At 47.2% G+C, this 23390-nt stretch overlaps 1 protein-coding gene across 1 annotated transcript in view; it reads left to right on the forward strand.

Moving 5' to 3' along the window:
- The first annotated feature begins 585 nt into the window (after nucleotides 1-585).
- LOC119956780 (lysyl oxidase homolog 1-like) overlaps nucleotides 586-23390 on the forward strand; it is an 82085-nt gene continuing 59280 nt past the window's right edge. Inside the window, exon 1 of the mRNA XM_038784186.1 lies at nucleotides 586-2032. Within this exon, the coding sequence (XP_038640114.1) occupies nucleotides 970-2032 (1063 nt within the window). The 5' untranslated portion in view covers nucleotides 586-969. The remainder of the gene's footprint in view (nucleotides 2033-23390) is intronic.

Genomic DNA, 23390 nt, shown 5'->3' on the forward strand with positions numbered 1-23390 from the left:
GGAGTCTGCACGTTCTCCCCGTTTCTGCGTGTGTTCCCTCCGGGTGCTCTGGTTTCCTCCCACAAGTGCCGAAAGACGCGCTGTTAGGTGAATTGTTCATTCTGAATTCTCCTTCAGTGTACCCGAACAGGCGTGGAATGTGGCGACTAGGGGCTTTTCACGGTAACGTAATTGCAGTATTGTGTAAGCCTACTTGTGACAATAAAAAATTATAATAATAATCGCTTATTGTCACAAGCAGGCGTCAATGAAGTTACGGTGAAAAGCCCCTTGTCGCCACATTCCAGCGCCTGTTCGGGGAGGCCGGTACGGCAATTGAACCCGTGCTGCTGGCCTTGTTCTGCATCACAAGTTGGCTGTTTAGCCCACTGTGCTAAACCAGCCCCTATTCTCATAATAATAATTATTATTCTCACGAGTTCTTGCAAACTGCATGGACATGGTGTTTGTGTGTGGGGGTAACTTTCCTGCAGATTTCAATTCCCTGCAGAGTTGCAATTGGTTGTTGAATCTTGCTTTTTTTTTTGTTTTGTAACGTTTTGCGATGCAGAGAGCGAATCGGGCGCAGGGATCCCGCGGAATCCCTTATGGAAGAAGGGTCCAGCGGCGGAAGAGTTGCCCCCAGAGTTTGCAGAGTCAAAAGAGGAGGGATGTGATTACCTACAGAGAGAGAGGGGGAGCAGAGAAAAGTTGGTGCATTGGAGTGTCTGCACAGCACTGGGGAACAAATGAGGTTAGGCAGACTTGGCTAATCTCTGCCTCCCTCCCTCACCATCCACCCTGTCCCAACATGTTCAGTCTGGAGCTGTGTGCAGTCGGGGACAGAGCATCGCCAGGAAATCTGAACTTTTCCTAAAGAAAAGTTTTTGTTGTTGTTGCTGCGGAGCGAGGTCTGAGAAAGTTTAACTCTGCAAAGTTGAGTAGGGTAGGGGTAGGGGGAGGTTTGGCTGCCCCCAGGGCTGGGTGGCCATGGAAGGGGCCAGGCTGCTACCCGCTGTCCTGGGCTGCTGGTCAGTTTCCTGGTTAGTTTCACTCGGCTTGCCGCTGGCGGGGGCTCAGGGCGGCTGGGGCCAGGTCATCCAGTGGGAGAACAACGGCCGCCTCTACAGCCTCCTCAACAGCGGCTCCGAGTACCTGCCGGCCGGCCAGGAGCCCGCCGGCAGCCACCCCCGGGTCTGGCTGGGGGGCCAGCTCCGCCCCGGGGGCACCGGGCGGCGCCAGGCGCCCCCCCAGCCGGGCAGGGTGGGCTCGGAGACGGTGAGGGGTCAGACCCGGCACCCGTTCGGCTTTGGCCAGGTGCCGGACAACTGGAGGCAGGGCACCTTGGGGAACCCCAGCAACACCCACCGGTACCTGCCGGCCTCCCCAAGGCAGAGGCAGCCCAGCTCCTACCCGGAGCCCTCCTTCGCCCAGCCACCTTATCCCCGTTTCCCGGGGGGGCAGCCCGCTTACCCCAACTCCTATGAGCCCAGCTATGAATATGCAGTGGATGAAAGTGCCCCCTACCGCAGAGTGCCGCCTTTGGAAGAGAGGGGGTACCCCTACCAGCCCAGGACCAGATACGATGAGTATGGAGAGAACGTGCCCCCTTACAGAACCCAGAGCCAGTTGTCCAATCAGGAGAGGCACGACGTGCCCCAGCAACCTTCTGCTTTCGACCGACTCGATCGAAGATACACGCACAGTCTGTACGATGAGAATAGGGGACAGGTGGCTCCGGCAGGCGAGGCGCCCTCATCCCATTCGCCACCCGGCGCTGGGCGCAACCCTGCCCTTGGGTCCCCGCACCCGTCCTCTGATCTTGGCCACCTTGGCCCCCGGGTCAGTTCCGAAGGTGCCGGCACCCCGTTCGGCCGCAATGTCCCAGTTGACCGCTCCTCCCCATCCAGCCACGCCGACCCCAACGCTCCTGCCACCCATTTGGAACAATATGCACTTCGGCGAGTTGAGACCACTGAACAACTGAGGCGCCATGTCCCGCTACCACGCCTGGCCCTGGGAAGTGTCTACAGGCCAGACCAAACTGGCAGAGGTAATCTAGTGTTTCACATGTACAAGTCAAGCAATGCTCAGTTTTCATTCTGCTGTGCAACAGAATCTAACCCGAAATAACTATTTTCACTCAACATGATTGAGATTCTTCAAATGCCTGCCTGTCACATCTGTGTATTGTTGCCCATTTCAGTCCCCCAGCCAGGCAGACTAATGAGCAAGTTTCTAAAACACTGGAGTTTATGAAACACTGAAGTATAGGGGCTGGTTTAGCTCACTGGGCTGAATAGCTGGCTTTTAAAGCAGGCCAGCAGCGCGGTTTGATTCCCGTACCAGCCTCCCCGGACAGGCGCCGGAATGTGGCGACTAGGGGCTTTTCACAGGAACTTGGTTGAAGCCTACTCTTGACAATAAGCGATTTTCATTTTTCATTTTCATTTTTCGTTGTTTCCCCCTTGCATAACATGTTACCCCAGCAGGTGAGGATTAGAACACCTTCCAGGCCTTCATTGCTCAAGTCGAAACAAGAGAAATTAGTTTTCAGCAGTACCATTAATATTTGAGCAGTATTGTATCTGTTGGGAGATGCACAGGCACCAACTTTCTATTCCCGCTCATAAAGTGGGGGGGGGGGGGGGGGGGGGGAAGACTTGCTTACCTAAAATAAAACCTTTCAACCGCAGGACGTCACAAAGTGTTTTACAGACAGGGAAGTACTTTTGAAGTGTCACTGTTGGAATGTGCACAGCTAATCTGTGCACCGCAATCTTTTTTCACAAGTGATAATGACAGGATGATCTGTTTGCGGTGATATTGGTTGTAGGATCCCCTACTGATCAGGACTCCGGAGAGCCCTGGGGTTGAACTGGGGATTCCCTCAATGGAATATTAGAGTTCCAGCCTAGGTTTTGTGTTCAAGTCTCTGGAGTGGGACTTTGAACTACAATGTCTTCATTCATGGGCAAGGATGCTGGTCTTTTGTCCACCATTGTGAAAAATAATTCTCAGTGACAAATGAAAATCCTGGGCTTGATTTCCCCCTAACGGTTTACACACAGTTTTGTCTTGGTGATACGTTTCCTATTATATGCCTCTAAATGCTCATTAGATATCTGTTTCTTTGTGAAGTCACGCTGATCTGAGATGCTCTACGATCCACAGGGATGACCTGGTTAATGTCTCCCTGAGGCTCATAGGGATTGGATTTAAAAGGTAGCCCAGGTTGGGGGGGGGGGGGGGCGGCACATGGGGCAGTGGTTTGCACTGCTGCCTCATGGCGCTGAGGACCCGGTTCGATCCCGGCCCCGGGTCACTGTCTGTGTGAAGTTTGCACATTCCCCCAATGTTTGTGTGGGTCTCACCCCCACAACCCAAAGATGTGCAGGTTAGGTGGATTGGCCACGCTAAATTGCCCCTTAATTGGAAAATGTAAAAAAAAAAGCCGGCCCAGCTAGGACCCGTGCGGTTGTGTGCAGTCCCGTCTACGACTTGAATTGTGACTTGTACATCATTTACTTTGATAATAAACTTTTTTGTTGAAACTTCTGACTGGTCCCTCTGTGACCACTAAAGAAGGCATTATCTCAAAGATAATGGGTTGGATTCTCCGATCCTGAGGCTATGTCCGGCGCATGTGTCTAGTCTTACGACCAAAAAGTCGGCTTCGTCCCTGCACCGATGCTCTGCCCGGGGGGGGGGCTAGCAGACGCACCACGTAAAACACCCCCGGACGAAGAATGGCCTGGCCACGGATGTGCACGGCGGCGACCTGCGACAGCCACTCTGTTCAACATGGACCGGGCCTGCCAGATAGTGCTCCCCTGTAACCCCCCCTTACCCCCCCGGACCACCCTCTGCTAGTCCCCCCAGCCCCCGCCAAAGCCCCCCCCGCCCGCCAGCGAAACCCCCCCCCCCCCGCCGACTGTGGCGGCGCTGGATACAGTCCGCCGCCGCCACGTGAGGTCCCCGAAAACTGTGAGCACTCACGACCGACGCCGTTGGGAAGTCGGCCCATCGGGGGCGGAGCATCGGGAGACGGCCTCAGGTGACGTCCTGAGGCCGTCCCTACGGCATGCGGCGTTCTCAACGATTACGCCATTTTTGAGGGGGCGGAGCAACCAAGAAACGGCACCGCCCCCGATTTCGGCGTAAAAATGGATTCTTCGGCCAATAGCCGAACGTGATTTCGGCGTCGGCAGTCGCAGAGTCCCACCCGATATCACAGTTCCAGAGATGGTGGCACTCAGTGAATTGTTCTACCAGAGAGCTAGCAAGGACATGATGGGCCAAAGGGCATCCTTCTGTGCTGTCATTGTTCTATGATTTGATGAATACAAAAACAAAGAAGTCATGCAAAGCCATTACAAATGTCTGATTAACCTGGTTGATGCATGCAGAGTCTGAATCCACTTTTCTGTGACATAGGGGTCAGTTAGAGGTGAATAGTCTTCGGTGAGTTGACAAATTGACAGCTGCTTCTAAATCTTTAACTGCAGGTTAAGAAAAGTCAACACGATATTTTTAAAATACTTTTGACATTTGGAACCATAGCCTCTGAACTCACGCACGTAGCTACATGGGTGTTTGCTTACCTTTCCTTCCCGTGTCATGTTTTTGGACGCAATTTAGTGCCAACTTTTTGAATTGTAAATTTTTAAGTCATTTGAAATCAAATTTCACTATGTCTACTTTCACTGTCACAGCCTGTTGAAATATTAATGATGTCACTCTGTTATCCCCCCAAAAAATGACTACCGTTTTTTGCAACAATCATTTTACATCCAAAATCTTAAATGAAATACTTAAAAAATGCATATTGTATGATAGCGTGGTTAAATTTATCGTTGGAGGGTGGCAAGGTGGCGCAGTGGTTAGCACTGCTGCCTCACGGCACTGAGGACCCGGGTTCGATCCTGACTCCGGGTCTCTGTCCGTGTGGAGTTTGCACATTCTCCCCATGTCTGCGTGGGTTTCACCCCCACAACCCAGAGATGAGCAGGGTAGGTGGATTGGCCATATCTTTTTATTAAAACAGTAAAAAAGATATAAGGCCAAATGGTACAAACGCTAATTTTGTGCTGGAGAAACAGGGCACCCTCCCCTCCACCAACGTACAGGGAGTGGGGTAGTACTCTGATTGTTAAACCAGTTCACAACACATTTCTACAAAAAACAAATGGTACAAACACTAAGCTTTGCGCTGGAGAGATCAGATACCCTCGGCTCTGTACCAACAGAAGGGAAAGGAAGGGGGGTGGTGGGGAGAGAGGGGAAAGGAGGGTGGTGGGGAGGGACGGAGTGGGGGTGTTGGTGGATGGGGGGCAATAGGGCACTGCCTGAAGTATCTACGGAGGCAGAAAAACAAAAGAACCATCAATTTTGATGTGCCAGATTCCAGGAGTCCCCCAGAGGGGGTGAGGGGGTGACAGTGTCAGACACGAGTGAGCCCCACACCCCGCTGCAGAGCGCCATGCTAAATTGCCCCTTAATTGGAACATTTATGCCTTTTAATACGTTTCCTTCGAATTCTTACTTAAACTCTTGCAATTTACTGCAATTCTATTTTTCCGTATAGGGCATTGGTGAGGCCACACCTGGAGTATTGTGTGCAATTTTGGTGTCCTTATCTGAGGAAGGATGTTTTTGCTATGGAGGGCGTGCAGCGAAGATTTACCAGGCTGATTCCTGGGATGGTAGGACCGTCATATGAGGAGAGACTAAATCGGTTAGGATAATATTAATTGGAGTTTAGAAGAGTAAGAGGGGATCTCATAGAAACTTGCAAAATTCTAACAGGATTGGACAGGGTAGATTCAGAAAGAATGTTCCCGATGGTGGGGGAGTCCAGAACTAGGGGGCCATAGTTTGAGGATAAGGGGTAAACCTTTTAGGACTGAGGTGAGGAGAAATGTCTTCGCCCGGAGAGTGGTGAATCTGTGGAATTCACTACCACAGAAAGTAATTGAGACCAAAATGTTGTGTGATTGCAAGAAGGAATTAGATAGCGTTCTTGAGGCTAAAGGATCAAGGGATATGGGGGGAAGATGGGATCAGGGCATTGAACTTAATCAGCCATAATCATAATGAATGGCGGAACAGTGTCGAAGGGCTGAATGGCCTTCTGCTACTTTAGTTGTCAATGTTTCCTGGCCTTTGCCTAATTTGGGAGAGATTTTAACTCTTTTCAAACTCCTCCATTAAGTTAAAATTAGGCCCAATACCTTTAACAGCAGCAGTGACTCATCCATTGGGAATAATCCCGCTAAATAGCATGTGTCGAATCATAGTCTCCCGACAGTGCAGAAGGAGGGAATTCAGCCCATCAAGTCTGCACTGACCCTCTGAAAGATCACCCTATCCCCGTAACCCAACCCAACCCAACTTTTTTGGACACTAAGAGGCAATTTAGCACAGCCAATCTACCTAAACTGCACATCTTTGGATTGTGGGGGAAAACCACGCAGATACAAGGGAGAACGTGCAAACTCCACACAGTCACCCGTGGCTGGAATTGAACCTGGGTCCCTGGTGCTGTGAGGCAGCGGTGCTAATCACCGTGTCTGCCCTATGTAGTCATAGTATTTTCCCTGGAATGCCAGCGAGACCAGTGGTTGGAATATAGCGAGCTCCCTTTATCACAATCTAGGTTTAAAAAAAAAAAATCCATGTCATTGTTTGACTAAAACTATTCAAAGAAAAAAGTGAGAATACATTTCTAGTCCAGGAGACATTTACATTTGAACTGTTTTGCAAGCAAAGCTGCTGTGTGCATATGTGTGTGTGCCTGTGTGGGAGAGAGAGTGAGAGGATTGAGCAAACATGAGAAATTACTAATTATATACCTGGTGTAGTTTTATTTGCTATTTGGACTATACTTTCTAAGCATCAGATAACATAGTAAGCTAAGAAAAACAGAGCACTTGTCATCCCAACGGGAATCCATCCCCCCCCCCCCCCCCCCCCCCAAAAAACATGTTGTTTTGAAATCAATAGAAAATCTTCATTTGTCAGGCGACACGGTGGGGCAGTGGTTAGCACTGCTGCCTCACACGACGCTGAGGACCCAGGTTTGATCCCGGCCACGGGTCACTGTCCGTGCGGAGTTTGCACATTGTCCCCGTGTCTATGTGGGTCCTTCAGTTGGAAAAAGAGAATTGGGCACTCTAAATTTATTTTAAAAATCTTTAATTGTCCGTGTGTTCGGAATGATAAAACGTGCTACAAGCCTCGTTTAAATGGCATATGTAGCTAAGTGAGTTATATCCTAAATAGCAATGGATGGGATTTTACACTTTATACTGAATACATGCCTTTGATGCTAAATGGATTGCAAGCCAGATGGTGAAGTATGAAACTAGACACAAAGTCCTTGGTTTGTTTACACAACACAGCCTTACATATGTCCGCCTTTCTTTATTCTCTCTCTCAGAGAATCCAATGGGCATAAACTAATTAAATAAATGATCACCCTTCAAGGGTTTACTTTATTGCAACAGAACCAACAGACCTTCTGTGTGCACCCTTTTGAGTAAATCAAACAAACAGCTAAAGAATGACCACTTGGCTGGAACAAAAGCAAAACCTGGAAGGAAACTTGACAAATGATGTTCCTGGCGCTGATGATGCACCTCAGGTGCCCAGCGGTCATGGAAGTCTTACTTGTGCTCAAGATACTTAATTAATGAATGTCCTTCAACAGTGTTTCCCTCACCTTGATAATACAATTAAAGAATACATATATTATTTCATGCAATGTGGGCATAGTTGGCAAGGTTGTTGCCAAGCCTTGTTTCGGAGGGGCAGATCAGAGCTGACCACATTGCTGTGGGTCTGGAGCCACATGTCGGCCAGACCATTTAGGGATGGCAGAGTTCCTTCCCCTTTTTTTGTTAAAACAAATCTAGAGTACCCAATTCTTTTTTTTGTTGCCGATTAAGGGGCAATTTAGTGTGGCCAATTCTGCTACCGTGCACATCTTTTTGGGTTGTGGGGGTGAGACCCACGCAGACACAGGGAGAATATGCAACCTCCATACAGACAGTGACCCAGGGGCAGGGATCAAACCCGGGTCCTCAGCACCGTGAGGCAGCAGTGTGAACCACTGAGCCACCATGCCACCCCCTAGATTTCCTTCCCTAAAGGATGTTAGTGAACCAGATGGGGGTTTTTTTACGACAATCAGCAACAGTAATCGTTAGACTTTTAATTTCAGATTTTATTGAATTCAAATTTCACCATCTGACATGGCTGGATTCGAACCCAGGTCCCTTGAGCATTACCCCTGGTTTGCTAGTGCAACGACAATACCACTACGCCACCACCTGCCTTTATTTGTTATTTGTAACTCTGTGGGCCTGGTTTCGGTTTGGATCAGGGTTGCTCTTGTTTCCTGGAATGTTTAATTCTGTTTAATCGTTAATGTCTATGGTGTTTCGTTATTTAATCTCTCTGCTCCCGATGAGAGCACTCACGATATGGCAGCACATTGGACCCTCTTGTGCAAATTGACAACCTCTCTTGTTTTCGTTTGCCTTTGGCAATCGCTCAGTTTTGTTTTTTAAGGCCGCTTGCTCTAACAATCGCAACACGATTTTTGAAACAGATTGTTTTGGTTTAGTGCACTTATCATGAACGTCCAACATGCGCTTGGGAAAAAAAAACGTGGACTCTTGTCTCTTTTTTTGGGGGTTTGTTGGGTAGGAACAAATGAAATAAGCGCACTGGCTGTAATTCTGTTAGCTCAATAAACAGTGAGGGAATCTATGATAAGAACAAAGGGCTCCTCTGTGTGTGGTCAGGTTCCGCACATCTGATTTGAGTAATAATGAATAGGAAGCCGTGCTTCTGACGCAGTTTTCGTCCTGTCTTTGACTGAAATACGACAAAAGGTCATCACTAATAAACCCACTGGGGAATTCAGGAGGAATTTCATTGTGCAGAGATTGGTTAGAATGTGGAACCCGTTACCACGGGGGTGCTTGAAACAAATAGCAGGAATGCACTTGAGGGGAGGCCAAATATGTACCTGCAGTAGGAAGAAATGGAAGAATCTGCTTATATAGCTGGCTGAGGAGACTTGTATGGAGCATTAATATCCGTAGGACAAACGTGCTGGCATTAAAGAAAAAATATGCAATCACTTTTGTTAAATTATTTTTTTAAATTTAGGGTACCCAATTTTTTTTTCCCAATTTAAGGGGCAATTTAGCGTGGCCACCTAGCCTGCACATCTTTGGGTTGTGAGGGTAAGACCCACGCACACACAGGGAGAATGTGCAACCTCTGCATGGACGGGGACCCGGGGCCGGAATCTGACCCGGGGCTGGAATTGAACCCGGGTCCTTTGCGGCATGAGGCAGCAGTGCTAACCACTGCCACCCGGCAAATATGCAGTCATGCCACAACTTTTGGTAGTGATTTCACTATGCTTTAATTGAAGTTCTCTTTGTGGTTACCCCGGCCGTAGGTAGAGGCACTGCTTTCTATGATTGTTTTGGCATAAGATAAAGCTGCATTCTAAGTAGATCGATGACGCAGGTAAACTCTTGTACCTTGAAGTTCTACATTGCCGTTAGATACTGCATCCCATTTAGCGATCTGCAGATGTATGGGAGAAAAATATCTTTTTGAGCCTCCAGTTGTCTGCCCTTGTGCCTGCCTGGAGCTGCTGGATCACGGGTCCATGGCTGACAGCAGATGTTGGGAACACACTCCTTTGTGTGATATCCTCACCCGCCACACGCATTTCCGAGAGCAAGTTGAGATTGAGAAGCCTGGTTAGCAACTTGGCATACCTCTGCGAAAGGAGAAGTATGAGGGACATAGTCATGAAGATTTACAGCACGAAAAGAGACCCTTCGGCCCAACGTGTCTGTGCTGGCCAACACGCACCTATCCCAATTCCATTTCCAGCATATGATTCGTAGACTTGCATGCTGCTTCAAGCCCTCATCCAAATGCTTCTCAAATGTTGTGAGGATTCTCGCCTCTACCATCCTTTCAGGTAGTGATATCTGATTGAATGGCGGGGCAGACTCGATGGGCCGAGTGGCCTAATTCTGCTCCAATGTCTTTAATAATAATTTTCAATGTCACAAGTAGGCTTACATTAACACTGCAATGAGGTTACTGTGAAAGCCCCTAATTGCCACATTCCGGCGCCTGTTCAGGTACACAGAAGTAGAATTCAGAATGTCCAAATTACCTAACAAGCACGTCTTTCGGGACTTCCGGGAGGAATCCGGAGCGCCCGGAGGAAACCCACGCAGACACAAGGAGAAAGTGCAGACTCCGCACAGACAGTGACTCAAGCCGGGAATCGAACCTGAGACCCTAGCGCTGTGAAGCAACTGTGCTAACCACTGTGCTACTGCTTCTTATGATCTTATGGCCTTATAAAGTATGTTAAATATAATATTCCAGTTTGGTGGGTGGTGCGTTACAGAGCACTCGGGGAGTTTGAATCACGGTGGCAACAACATTTTTATATCTATGATGTATCTGGAGCTGTGTATAGTGACGGTCGAGATGACAACTTTCTCTCCATCACATGGCTGACCAGGAATTTCTCCCACTCTTCCTACCCCCCATTGGCATGTTGGAAGGAGTATCGGATTGACCGCCAAACTGTTTGGCCATCAGGTCCTGGGGTGAGACTCAAACACAGAGCTTCTGTCTGTAAGGCCGGGACACTGCTAACTGTACCACACGTTTGCCCGAAGTACTGCTTCACCATAATAGCTGATTTTACCGCCATTGATGTTTTAAGATTGCCACACTCGTTTTGCTGCAGTTTGTTGATTTCGGTTCAGTTTCATAAACATGTGCGTGGGCAAAATAGAGTATGTAGCAAAGAGTGGTTCTTGTGTTCTTACAGCTGAACCACTTGGTCCTTTTCAAGGCTTATGAGTGCCAAGACTCGAGGTCGTGGCAGATGCTATAAATAAAAAGCTATCTTTCTTTTTTTTTAAAAAGCCAGGCATTTGATTCTGGGTTCTTCTGATCAGGAGTCTGAAATTCACGAGCAGCTAACTGATCTCCATTGCGCATTGGGGAACTTGCAAGTGGATACAATTTATAGACTCCCTCCAGTGCAAAAGGTGGCCATTCGACCCATAAGGTCTGCACCGGCCCTCGGAAAGAGTATCCCACCTAGGCCCCTCCCCATCCCAGGAACCCAACCTATCCTTTAGACATCAAGGAGCAATATAGCATGGCCAATCCTAACCTGCAAACCTTTGGACTGTGGGAGGACATCGGAGCACCCGGAGGAAACCCACGCAGACACGGGGGGGAAGGTACAAACTCCACACAGACAGCCACCCAAGGCTGGAATTGAACCCTGGTCCCTGGCGTTGTGAGGCAGCAGTGCTAATCACTGTGCCACCGTGCCGCCCCAGTCAACCTAATATTCCCACCGAAAATGAGTAAAGAATCATACACTTTCACAAACTGCTGACTCTGCAGGAGGAGGCGGGGTGGAGGTTATAGAATTAAGGAGGTGGCAACTGCACCCTGTCCAAAATGACAGTGTCGCAGGAAACGATATTCTATTTAAAACGACATTGTCTGACGGGGTGTGACATTAAACCAAGGCTCTGTCTGCCCTCTTTGGTGGGTGCAGATGATCCGAAGAAATGAATCGTTTTAATTGGGCTGAACTGATTTTTGAAGCACGCCACTTGTGACCCTTATTTCGTTTATCCCCAGAAGTGCAAATTTTTGAAGTCTTTTTGCCTTTAAATTGACGAAAAAAAAATCAGTGAAGGATGGCGCTCCATTAGCCAGGTCACCATCTCGGTTGGAAGAACAGTCAAATGTTTGGATGTCCTATGATGTTATCTCCACTCCCACTCACTGCCAGGTGACTCCGCATGCACTTAGTAATAAAAACCCACTTTATGAGCTTTTCACATTTCTGTCAGTTCCACAGAAAGGAGAAGCCTTTAATGGGGTCTGTCAAAAGATGGGTAATAATTGTCGCCTTGGCATGAAAGAGCAGGTCGAAGGTCAAGAGCTTCAGTCAAAGCATTAGTGGGGTTGCAATAGCTCCGATTTGAGCTAAATCAGCGGACTCACTCAGGCTCTGATCCTCGTGGTTATGGTACCCGTTTCTGTCTTTGCTATTGCTGACCTCTTTACCGTCAGCCCTCGGCCCTGCTCGATCCTGGTATTGAATCAATTTGGGAGGCTCGGCTACCTGGGAGACGTCCCTTGCTTTCGGAATGATGTACAGTGAGATTGCTGCTGTTGCACTAGATGGGGTTTGGCGTTGTTAGAGGTCAGAAGTGCTCGTTGCTAACTGGGTGATACGTGAGTGGGTGAGACCTGCATTAACCGTGGCCTTCACGTGGGGAGGTTTCAAGATCTTGAGAAGCAGTTCAGGCTGATGGAATGGGGGTTAGGGTTTTCTATTATGCCAATTAGAACCTGGTGGATTATCTGAGGGAAGATGATGTACGAGACGGTATGGTGTTGTGAGCAGGCCGGCAGGAAATGACATTGATGGATGGAGATGCTCAAAAGTGTGTCCCTCGCATCCTCCCGTCTCACTGAAACATATCAAACTTTTAGAGGGCTTGACATGGTAGATGATGACTGGTTGTTTATGAGAGCCAGGGGCCGGATAAACTTCCTCCAATGTTCTTAGAACCGCTTTCCATTGAATCTGATGCAAAATGTAGAAGATGAGCAGAACAAGGTCAGAAAATGCTAGCCACTGATTACCATCCTTGCAGATTAGTTAGCAGGGCATCCGAGTGTATTAAAAGCGGAGAACCTCACACAGTAAATCCTTCCAAAGTGTGAAAAAGAGGCCTGCTCAATCTTTAATGTTTTTCTAATGAACTAATGGAAGAACCTGATACTCGAGTCAAATTTAATCAACCATTCATGCTTTTCTTCTGCTTTCTGGTGTCTTCTCTTATCTGCATAGCTAACAAGTGCAATTACTATGAAGGGGGAACTATTTTTATTTATTCGTTCATGGGAGTCAAAGATGCAAGACGCTACTTTGAATGCGAGCATTTGCAGGTAATGAAGTCTTTACAGATCCAGAGAGAGCCATATATATATGTTTCTGGAACCTACCTCTTCATCTATGCACCGAAAGCTTGTGTTTGAAACAAACCTGTTGGACTTTAACCTGGTGCTGTAAGACTTCTTACTGTGCTCACCCCAGTCCAACGCCGGCATCTCCACATCATCCTCTAAGAATAACAGTTCCCGCTTTAGCAAACCACCCCAAAGCCAAAGGGGAAGGTCATATCTCCTTTCAAGATGTCACATTTGATCCTTCTCGCCTCTGAGCCGGACGTTCCACGGGTACTTTCTCTGCACTGGAGGCATAGTCATAAAACTTCACAGCACAGACCCTTCAGCCCATCGTTTCTGGCCGACCATGTGCACCTATCCTAAGCCCGTTTTCCCGCACTTGGTCTGTATCTTTGTGTGCTGTTGCGTTTCAAGTACTCATCTAAATACTTCCAAATGCTCTCACCCAGGCAAAATCAAGACTTATTACAAAGCCTCCGAATGATGGGTTATAACAATTTCTCTTCATTTCAGACCACTTTTGATTTCTTTCTGAAACAACATTCAATGAATAGTCAACATAGCCAGCCATTAATTCCTGACCAGCCTTGCTCTGTAATGTGTTGGCTAGTGTAGACTTGAGAGATGAACAGACACTTCCAACACTGATGAAGGTTCAACTCAATTTTATTAATTAACTTCTAACTAACTAACACACGATGACTGTGGGTCTAAATGATGCTAACTTGAAATAGAAACCGAACCAGTTGATTCTCTCAGCACGTGGTGTGAGTCTATGCTGGGCTGGATGAGTTCTTGTTACACTCAGAGGCAGCACCCAGAATGAGCGGGAACCGTGGTGCCCTCTGCCTTTATAGTGTGTGTATTCTAACTGGTGCGTGGCTGCGGTGTTTGTACATGTTGATTGGCCCCTGTGTGTGTCCATCAGTGTGTGTCTGCACCATGATATACTGGTGTATATTATGACACTCTGTTTCCTGACAATTTGCTGGGGGAACTTCCCAAACGTTATGCTTCAGTAAACCATGCAGGGAAAACCTGAACCGTCATCTTTTTCTTCAAACTTTTGAAATTTGTAATTCCCTCACACTTTCCACCCCATCTCCCCATTTGATATATTTCAATGAGATTGGAGGTTGTGAGGCACCCACTTTTGAGCAACTCCGTCCACCTATGCCATTCCCCATTGTCTTGTCGCATGCTGCTGTCTTCGGCAACTTAAATCCATTCCGTATGGAGTCTCGTCTTGCATAAGTTAAAGACCTCCATGACATTATTTGTAACTTCTGGCGGAACAAAGCCCCCCTTCTCTGTGCTCCAGTAAATAACATTTCTGGATCCTGGCCCATGACTTCGAGATCTGTATCTGTGTTTCGATGAATAAAAAGAAAAACACTGATTTTCCACACATGTTGAAATATCTAATATATAATCGTGTGACTGAAACACAGTGTTTGGAAAGTTCTATTATGCACACTCTTTGTTTACCCCAGTAGATTGTCGGTAAACAGCAAGGCCGGTCAGGAATTAATGGCCGGATTTCTTGACTATTTATTGAATGTTGTTTGAAGAAGAAGGTTAAAAGTGGATTGAAATTAAGATAAGTTGTTATAACCCGTCATTAGGACCAAGCTTTTAATAATAATAATCTTTATTGTCACAAGTTGGCTTACATTAACACTGCAGTGAAGTTACTGTGAAAAGCCCCTCGTTGCCACATTCTGGCAACTGTTTGGGTACACGGGGAGAATTCAGAATGCCCAAATTACCTAATAGCACGTCTTTTGGGACTTGCCAGAGGAAAGCCACGCAAACACTGGGAGAATGTGCAGACTCCCACAGATCGTGACCCAAGCCGGGAACCTGGGACCCTGGTGCTGTGAAGCCATAGTGCTAACTACCCTGCTACCATGCTGCCACTCTAAATCCCTCCCTCCCTGGCTTCTATCTGCAGAGACATGAGGTTCATTCCAATTAAAGGCGATAAACGGAATGTGCGCCATTGCCACTTGGACAGTGCAAAACAATTAAAGTTCTGTGCTTTACAAAACGATCTTTTGAAACAAAAAACAATTGATATGTTAACTTTTCGTACTTGTTCCCGGGATGTGGCCATTGCTAGTGAGGTCAATCCAATGCTCGATTTTTACAAAGCAAACCAGCCAAATATTGACCAGGCAAAGGACACGTTTTGATGTTGTTATAAACCATTCGACCACAATTTCCTCGATATTAAGGCAAATAAATAGGATTGTTTGTTGTTTCTCTTCCCACCTAGTGTTGCTCAAGGGAAACTTTTATTTGCTTCCATGGCTAGATCCACCTCCCCATCAAGGGGGGCCATCAAGTCCTGGGGTGGGACTTGAACCCGGAGCTTTTCGCTCTGAGGCAGCAGCGCTGCCCACCGCGACACAAGACCTTCGCCAAGCAGGACAGATTGGGAGAAACCTGCTGATTGGTGGGCCTTGGGCTTAACGGAGCATAGTGAAAGCATGGAAACATTTCAGGATTGAAATTGGGAAGCATTTCTTCACTTGAAGAAGAATAGAAGTTCCGAACACCTGTTTCCATGGATGATAGCTGATGTCTGATCAATTGTAAATGTTAAAACTGAGATTGGTTGATTTTTGTTTTCCAAAGGCATTAAGAAAGAGATATGGGGTAAAGGCCAGTATATGAAGTTAGGCCGTAGATCGGCCATGATCTCGTGGAACAGCGGAATAGAAAACAGGATAAAATATAATAACAATAAAATTAAACGAATCTCATTGAAGCTTACAAAGTTCTTAAAGGGCGAGACAAGGTAGACGCAGAAAGGATGCTTTCCCTGGCTGGCGGCTCTGGTACCTGGGGACGCAGTCTCAAAATAAAGGGCAGGCTATTTAGGAGTAGGAATTTCTTCTCTCAAGAGGGTGGCGAGTCTTTGAAATTCTCTACCCCAGAGTTATTGACAGAGATCGATAGATATCTGAGGGAAGCATAGGAAAATAGTGTTGCGGTAGATGATCAGTTATCTAATTGAATGGCGGAGCAGGCTCGCAGGGTTAATGGCCCACTTCTTCTCCTGCATTATGTTCTTAACAGGTTTGAAGGCCTAAGTGCTGCCTCCCATGTCTGCGCTACTAAGGCCAATTTTGAGTATTGGAGCACATTTGGTGTTACACATACACTGCAACATGATAACACCAGGTCAGGTGTAATGGTTGATATATAGCCAAAGAAGCTCAAGTCTGCTTCAATTAAGTTATGTTGATCCACTCTGCCTTTATCCGCCCTTGTTGCTGATTTCCCTCAACAACATTTTTCAGATTCCACACCATCTTTGCGCAGAGTCTTCGCGTAGTGCTGAATTCACGTTGTCTTGTCCTGCTCCATGCCCCAGGGAAATGAAAACATTGTTTCTTTCGAATCTTCATAGACGTTTCTCAAGTCTCTCACAACTGTTCTCAACATGTCAGTTTGTTATTCTGCAGATGAAATGTAGTGTTAAATTGTTCTGTGTTTGATTGTGAGTCTGTTTACTGTTGATGCTCACTGTGCTTGACTGAGTAAGACTGGGTGTGGACTCGGAGAAAAGAAGCAAGCTGGAGGAAGGGTAGTCAGCTAGAACTGTGGATAGGGAGCAACTGTTCCCATTGGTAGAAGGTGCGAGAAGCAGAGGACACCTTTGGAAGGTGATTGGCAAAAGAAGTAATGGCAAAAAAAGGGATAAAACCTTTTAAGCAGTGAGTGTTTAGGATCTGCCCTGCACTACCTGAGAGCGGAGTGGTGGCGGAAGATTTGACCATGATTTTCAATAGAGAATTGGGTAATTATCTGAGGCGGGATTGCCACAGCTATGGGGAAAAAGCAGAAGAGTGGGGCTACCTGAATTGCCATTGGAGAGGCCAGCACAGACACAATGTGCTCAATGGCCTCCTGAACTACAAGTTCTTCTACGATTACGTGCTTCCTGATCTCCCTCCTCTGATTTTTTTCTTTTTGGCTTGAATGGAAATAAAAATCGGTCGATGCGAAAGACGGGCGTCCAACTCGCCCATCGACCCATTTTACACTCGCTCAAGGTCTTCTTTGGGGAGTAGAGACTAAGTGTTGTCTTCAGCTGAAAAGGGATTGGAGGGCAGGGGATAACTGTAGGTGGGATACAGACGCAAGTAATGCCGCATTTTGTAAATAAACCAAACTTTGCCATCTGGCTTGGGACCCATTTAACAGCAAGGCGTGTGCTTAGTGTACAGTCTCCTCCATTGCTCGGAAATCTAACATGAAAACTCATTTGGCTACATATGCCATTTAAATGAGGTATATAATTATGAACACACATTTGATAGCCAAGTGACAATTAAAAAAAATTCCGTTGCTTTCAAAATGATATGATTTTTTGAAAAAAGAATCCCCATTGGAATGACAAGACCTTTGTTTTCTTTCGCTTAATACGTTATCTGATGTTTAGAAAGTACAATCAGAATAGCAAGTAAAACTATACCAGGTATGTAATTAGTAATTTGTCTTATTTGTTCTACTCTCTTGCTCTGCCACACAGACACACACAGATACAGAACCTCTATGGTTTTTAAATGAAATCAGTGAATAAAGCATTTGAAATGCATTCTCTCACATTTCTTTAAATAATTATGGTCAAATATTGATTTTTACGGCAGCACGGTGGTGCAGTCGGTTAGCCCTGCTGCCTCACGGCGCTGAGGTCCCAGGTTCGATCCCGGCTCTGGGTCACTGTCCGTGTGGAGTTTGTGCATTCTCCCCGTGTTTGCGTGGATTTATCCCCCACAACCCAAAGATGTGCAGGGTAGGTGGATTGGCCACGCTAAATTGCCCCTAAATTGGAAAAGAATGAATTGGATACACTAAATTTAAAAAAAATAAATAAAGAATATTGATTTTTATTTTAATGTACGGAGAACGTCATTAGTGGAGCTATTAAATTTTAACCACTTGAGGCAAGGGAGGCAGTGGCGTAGTGGTATTGCTGCTGGGTTAGTAATCCAGAGACCCAGGGTAATGCTCTGGGGACCTGGATTCGAATCCCCCCTTGGCAGATGTTGAAATTTGAATTCAACCTAAGCCTAGAATTACAAGTTTAAGACGGGGGGCGGACAGGGTGGGTGATGTTATGGGAGGCAACATTGATTTAATTATTTCGACCAATTGGTAGTAAATGTTGGTGTAGAAAATTTGAATTGAAATGAGGCAGAAAAAATGAGCCCACCAGCTGAATTTTTAGTTAAGTAACGGAGTATAATTTGGGAAGAAGAGATGACAATGTTTGTTGGTGTAAAGGAGTTTCCCCATAGTGTTGCCCTAGGAGCTGTATAAAGTGAATGTGTGGTGCTGCAGAACTACCACTGATAGGATTAATTAGAATGTGACAGGTCCACGTGGGAGCGTGACATGTTTACATAGGCATTTTCATTAGAAAAGTGGACATGGAGTATTAAAAATGAGAAATGTTGGCAGCAAAATGTGAAAGATGCGATGACGTGAAATATTTATTTTATTGTAACAGCAAGCTGATGGAAGATCTTTAATATAAATAGAATGTGCTGTTTCAACCCTCCACAAATGAATATCCTATTGCTGTACTAAATGGGGAAAGGCCCATTTAACTCCAGCAGTCTGCCTGCCACACGTCGATGAGATGCGGGTGTGCGGGTTCCCCTGCGGTGGGGTTGGTGAGCTGTTGAGACCGCGGTTCACACCGACAGGATTGGAAAACCCCCTACGGGCTTGAAGGGCTGGAAAATTCCGTTGTACTGTATTCAGTTCAGACTGTCACATCTCAGCAACCCCTCAGAGTGCAGCTTGGCTTTACCAGAGTTAGACACAGAACATACAGTGCAGAAGGAGGCCATTCGGCCCATCGAGTCTGCACCGACCCACTTATGCCCTCACTTCCACCCTGCCCCAATAACCCCTCCTAACCCTTTTTGGACACTAAGGGTAATTTAGCATGGCCCGTCCACCTAACCTGCATGTCTTTGGACTGTGGGAGGAAACCGGAGCACCCGGAGGAAACCCCCGCAGACGCGGGGAGAACATGCAGACTGCGCACAGACAGTGACCCAGCAGGGAATCGAACCTGGGACCCTGGCGCTGTGAAGCTACAGTGCTAACCAATATGCTACCGTGCTGCCTGGACTTGGAAGGGTTAAATTACGAGGGCAGATTGCACCAGCTTGGATTTTACCAAGATTGCACCAGCTTTGATTTTACACGCTCGAATTTAGGAGGTTAGGGTCATTTGATTGATGATTTCAAGATATTAAGAGGAATCGATCGAATGCCAACATTGGCATAAATGTAATGGCCAACCAAAGTTCAGACACAGGATTAACTCCGTTTTTCTGAGCAATATTCAGTGCGGATCGTATGATCAGCAGTGTCGCGGTCCTGACAAGAGTGTTGAAACCTGCTCAGTATTTTCTGTGTAGAATGCTTTAATGTGACCTGTTGTACTTGCGGTCCTTGAACATCGTGCCTCCATTGTGTATTAGGCTCACTGTGATGCTCGAGGGTATTTGGCTGTTGGCAAATCCCTGTCGTGCAGTCTGAGCACTGGGTTCGGCACCTATATCGAAGGGTTTTCTGCGTAGGATAACCCCTTTCCTTTACTCTTCCGAGGAGATCTGCACTTTTCAGTTTTTCCCAATGATGTCCCCCCCCCCCCGACTTTACTTATTGTTTCAAGAGAACAGGGGAATTCTGCAAGCTTCCATATTTGTGTCACCTTTCCCATGACCGGCCCAGGGTAACAGAAGACGACTCTGCACAGGTTGTTATCTCTGGATTTTGGCACATTCTTAATGACATGCCTGTGGGCGCCTGGGCATTCTAAAGTTGCCACCTCCTCAATTTGTAGCTGCCTTGGGCGGGCAGTAGATGAGTTGGCAGCTAGCGCGCCTGATTCATTTAATGGAAATTGTGGCGACATTTTGCAATGTCGGAATGCTGCCCACACCAACCCTCCCGACTTGCTGTCAAACTTTGGTCCTCGATTCTCGGAGTCTATCTGCGTGTCTCTCTCACAGCAAGAAAAATGTGGAGGGGCAGGATGCTGACAGGAATGGAGGTAGCACTGCAATAATTCCCTTCCCTAATTGCCCCAAAGCTGCGTGGCATTTAACAGTCAACCACCATCCATCCGGAGTCACATGTAGGCTAGACCAGGTAAAGACAGCAGATTTACTTCCCTAAAGGACATTAGTGAACCAGATGGATTTTATGACAACCAATCATTGTTGAAAAGTCATCATTGGACTTTCAATTCCAGACTTTTATTGAATTCAAATTTCAACATGTGCCGTGGTGGGATTTGAACCTGGGAGCTCCCAAGACGTTACCCCGGCTCTCTGGATTGCCAGTCCAGTGACAATCTCATCACGCCACCACCTCCCCACAAGGAAAATAGGAGGCCTACATGCCGGCTTGTCACCTCTCGTCCTGTCCCTGACTTTCCTTGAGGACCTGAGAACGGAAGGCAGGTGGAAAAGGGAATTTAGAACCTCATGAATTGAACTCGTTAAGAGCTGATCTTCTCACCTCCCAAGATTTTCAGCGGCCATTGGGAGTTCTCTGAAGCCGACCGGATGTAACTGAATGGGAATAGGGGCGTCAACGTCGAGATTTTATTTGATGGCATGCGTGAAAGCTTAGACACAAGAAAAACAATCGGGCAACAATGGAATTTCATTCACCAAGCGTTCCCTGCCGTAACCTGGGGAACCAACATGCCATTTTCCTTGGCCGCTTTGAAGACAGAGATTCTCTGATTGAAATGAAATGAAAATCGCATGTCACAAGTAGGCTTCAAATGAAGTTACTGTGAAAAGCCCCGAGTCGCCACATTCCGGCGCCTGTTCGGGGAGGCTTTTGCAAGGTGACACTTCTGAACATGCAGATCAGGAGAAGTAGGCAACTCAGCCCCTCGAGCCTGCTCCACCATTCAATGAGACCATGTCTGACCTGATTGTGATCTCAACTCCGCATTCCTGCCTAAGCCTGATGACCTTTCGCCCCCTTGTTAATCAGGAATCTATCCACCTCTGCTCTAAAAAATATCCAAAGATTCAGCTTCCGCTGCTTTTGAGGAAGAGAGTTCCAGAGATTCACCACCCTCTTGAGAGAGGAAAAAGTTCCTCCTCATCTCTGTTTTGCACAGTGGTTCGCACTGTTGCTTCACAGCGCCAGGGACCCGGGTTCGATTCCCGGCTTGGGTCACTGTCTGTGAGGAGTCTGCACGTTCTCCCCGTTGTCTGCGTGGGTTTCCTCCGGCGCTCCGGTTTCCTCCCACAAGTCCTGACTCTCGTGCTTGTTCAGTGAATTGGACATTCTGAATTCCCCCTCAAGTGTACCCGAACAGGCGCCGAAATGTGGCGACTAGGGGATTTTCACAGTAACTTCATTGCAGTGTTAATGCAAGCATACTTGTGACATCAGTAAAGATTATTATTATTATAAAGGAATGACCCCTTATTTTTAAATAGTGACCCTTGGTTCTAGATTCTCCCACAAGAGGAAACACCCTCTCCACATCCATCCTGTCAATACCTCGCAGGGTCTTAAAGGTTTAGATCTAGTCGCTTCTGACACATCTAAAACTCCAGTGGGTACAAACCTAACCTCGCCAACCTTCCCTCCTAAGACAACCCGCCCATTCCTGGTATCGGTCTCAGAAGCCACTTAGACAATGGCCGTAGCGACGGTTGCTGATTCGGACCAGAACACTCCTTGCTGTTCGGTGTCCATTCCTGCTCTCCGTGGCCCAAATTGGGCAGTAGACCCAAGCCTTGGGTCTTTTTAGACCCCTGTGAAAAACGGAGGTGGGAAGGGGACGTGGGATCGGTTCCCCCCCCCCCGTTTCCCGTTGCCACGAGGAAAATCCGGCCCCACCTCTCTCGACCGGGGCGGGAAAGAGAAAAAGTGAGTGAATCACCCTGACTCAATGGTATCAAACACATTTGTTTTTGCAGTTTATCATGAGATTCTGGAATGTTCCTCAGCCATGGTGATGTTTGGGGAAAACATACTGTACCACTCATTGCCTGAAGGTGTCTGGAGAGTGTTATGTCATTACCTCACTGTAGATCCATTGAACGTTAATTACTGCCAGAATGGAGGCTTGTTCCTGTGTACAGATGTCACAAGATCTGCACTTCCAATGACCTATGTGGTAACCAGCACCAAGGAGTAGAGGCGGTCAATCTCTTTTTTTTTCCACACTGTAACCTTTGTGTTCAAGCTGCATTAAGAACCTTTTCAGCCACAGTTCTGGAAAGGCTTTTTCATCCTTTGAACCTGCTTGCACAGATCACGCACATTGTGCCCTGTGGCGAACCTTGTCCAACTTATCTAATCTTGGGAGGGAAAGTTCTGCAAAAGTTTTTTTTCCCCCCCCCCTGACCCCTGACGGTAATTGGGCCGAATGCCACTCTATCTGTTTAACCTTGCAACCTCTCATTATTCAGCACTGGCTGGTTGCTTTCCACAGATGGCATTTACATTGTTGTAGAAGTATGGAGATTGTTGCAGTCCCTGGAGTATTTAATCATCTGTCTGTATTTAACCATGCAACCTTCAATTACGTTTTCAATCAGACATTTATCCAGCTGTGCTTTAAAAAGATGTGTTAATCGACGCGGGTTTAACCTTTGCTGGAAGTCTGATCCCCTCTTTTAATCTCTCGTCTTTGCGTTTTGCGAAATGATGATGGGGTATACTGTTTTCGTTCCCAATGGAGAGATTGCTGTGATGGGAATCATTTTGGGAATTTGGGGTCGGGGCACTGGGCGGGATTTTCCAGCCCCGCCCACCCTGTGGATCATCGTGTCCCGCCATCAGGGAACCGAGAAAGGTCTGTCCGCAAGAGCTTGTGGGTGTTGCGTTTTCCTCCCATTGGAAGTAAGTCACCTCCAGATGTGCTATTTTGCTGTTAAAGGCACACAGGTTAGCACAGCTGTTATTCAGCACCAGGGACCTGGGTTCGATTCCAGCCTCGGGTGACTGTCTGTGTGGAGTCTGCACGTTCTCCCCGTGTCTGCGTGGGTTTCCTCCGGGTGCTCCGCTTTCCTCCCACAGTCCAAAGATGTGCAGGTTTGGTGGATTGGCCACGCTAAATTGCCCCTTAGTGTCCAAAAGGCTACGTGGAGATACTGGGTTACGGGGAGAGGGTGGAAGGCATGGGCTTAAGTAGGGGTGCTCTTTCGGGAGGGCCGATGCAGAATCGACGGGCTGAATGGCCTCCTTCTGCTCTGTAGGGATTCTATGATACCCACATCCCGTAAATGAATTAAAAAATAAATCATTCTTGCTAGGGTTTAAAAGAAATCCAT

This window comes from Scyliorhinus canicula, chromosome 24 (assembly GCF_902713615.1).
Source record: "Scyliorhinus canicula chromosome 24, sScyCan1.1, whole genome shotgun sequence".
Classification (NCBI taxonomy): Eukaryota; Metazoa; Chordata; class Chondrichthyes; order Carcharhiniformes; family Scyliorhinidae; genus Scyliorhinus; species Scyliorhinus canicula.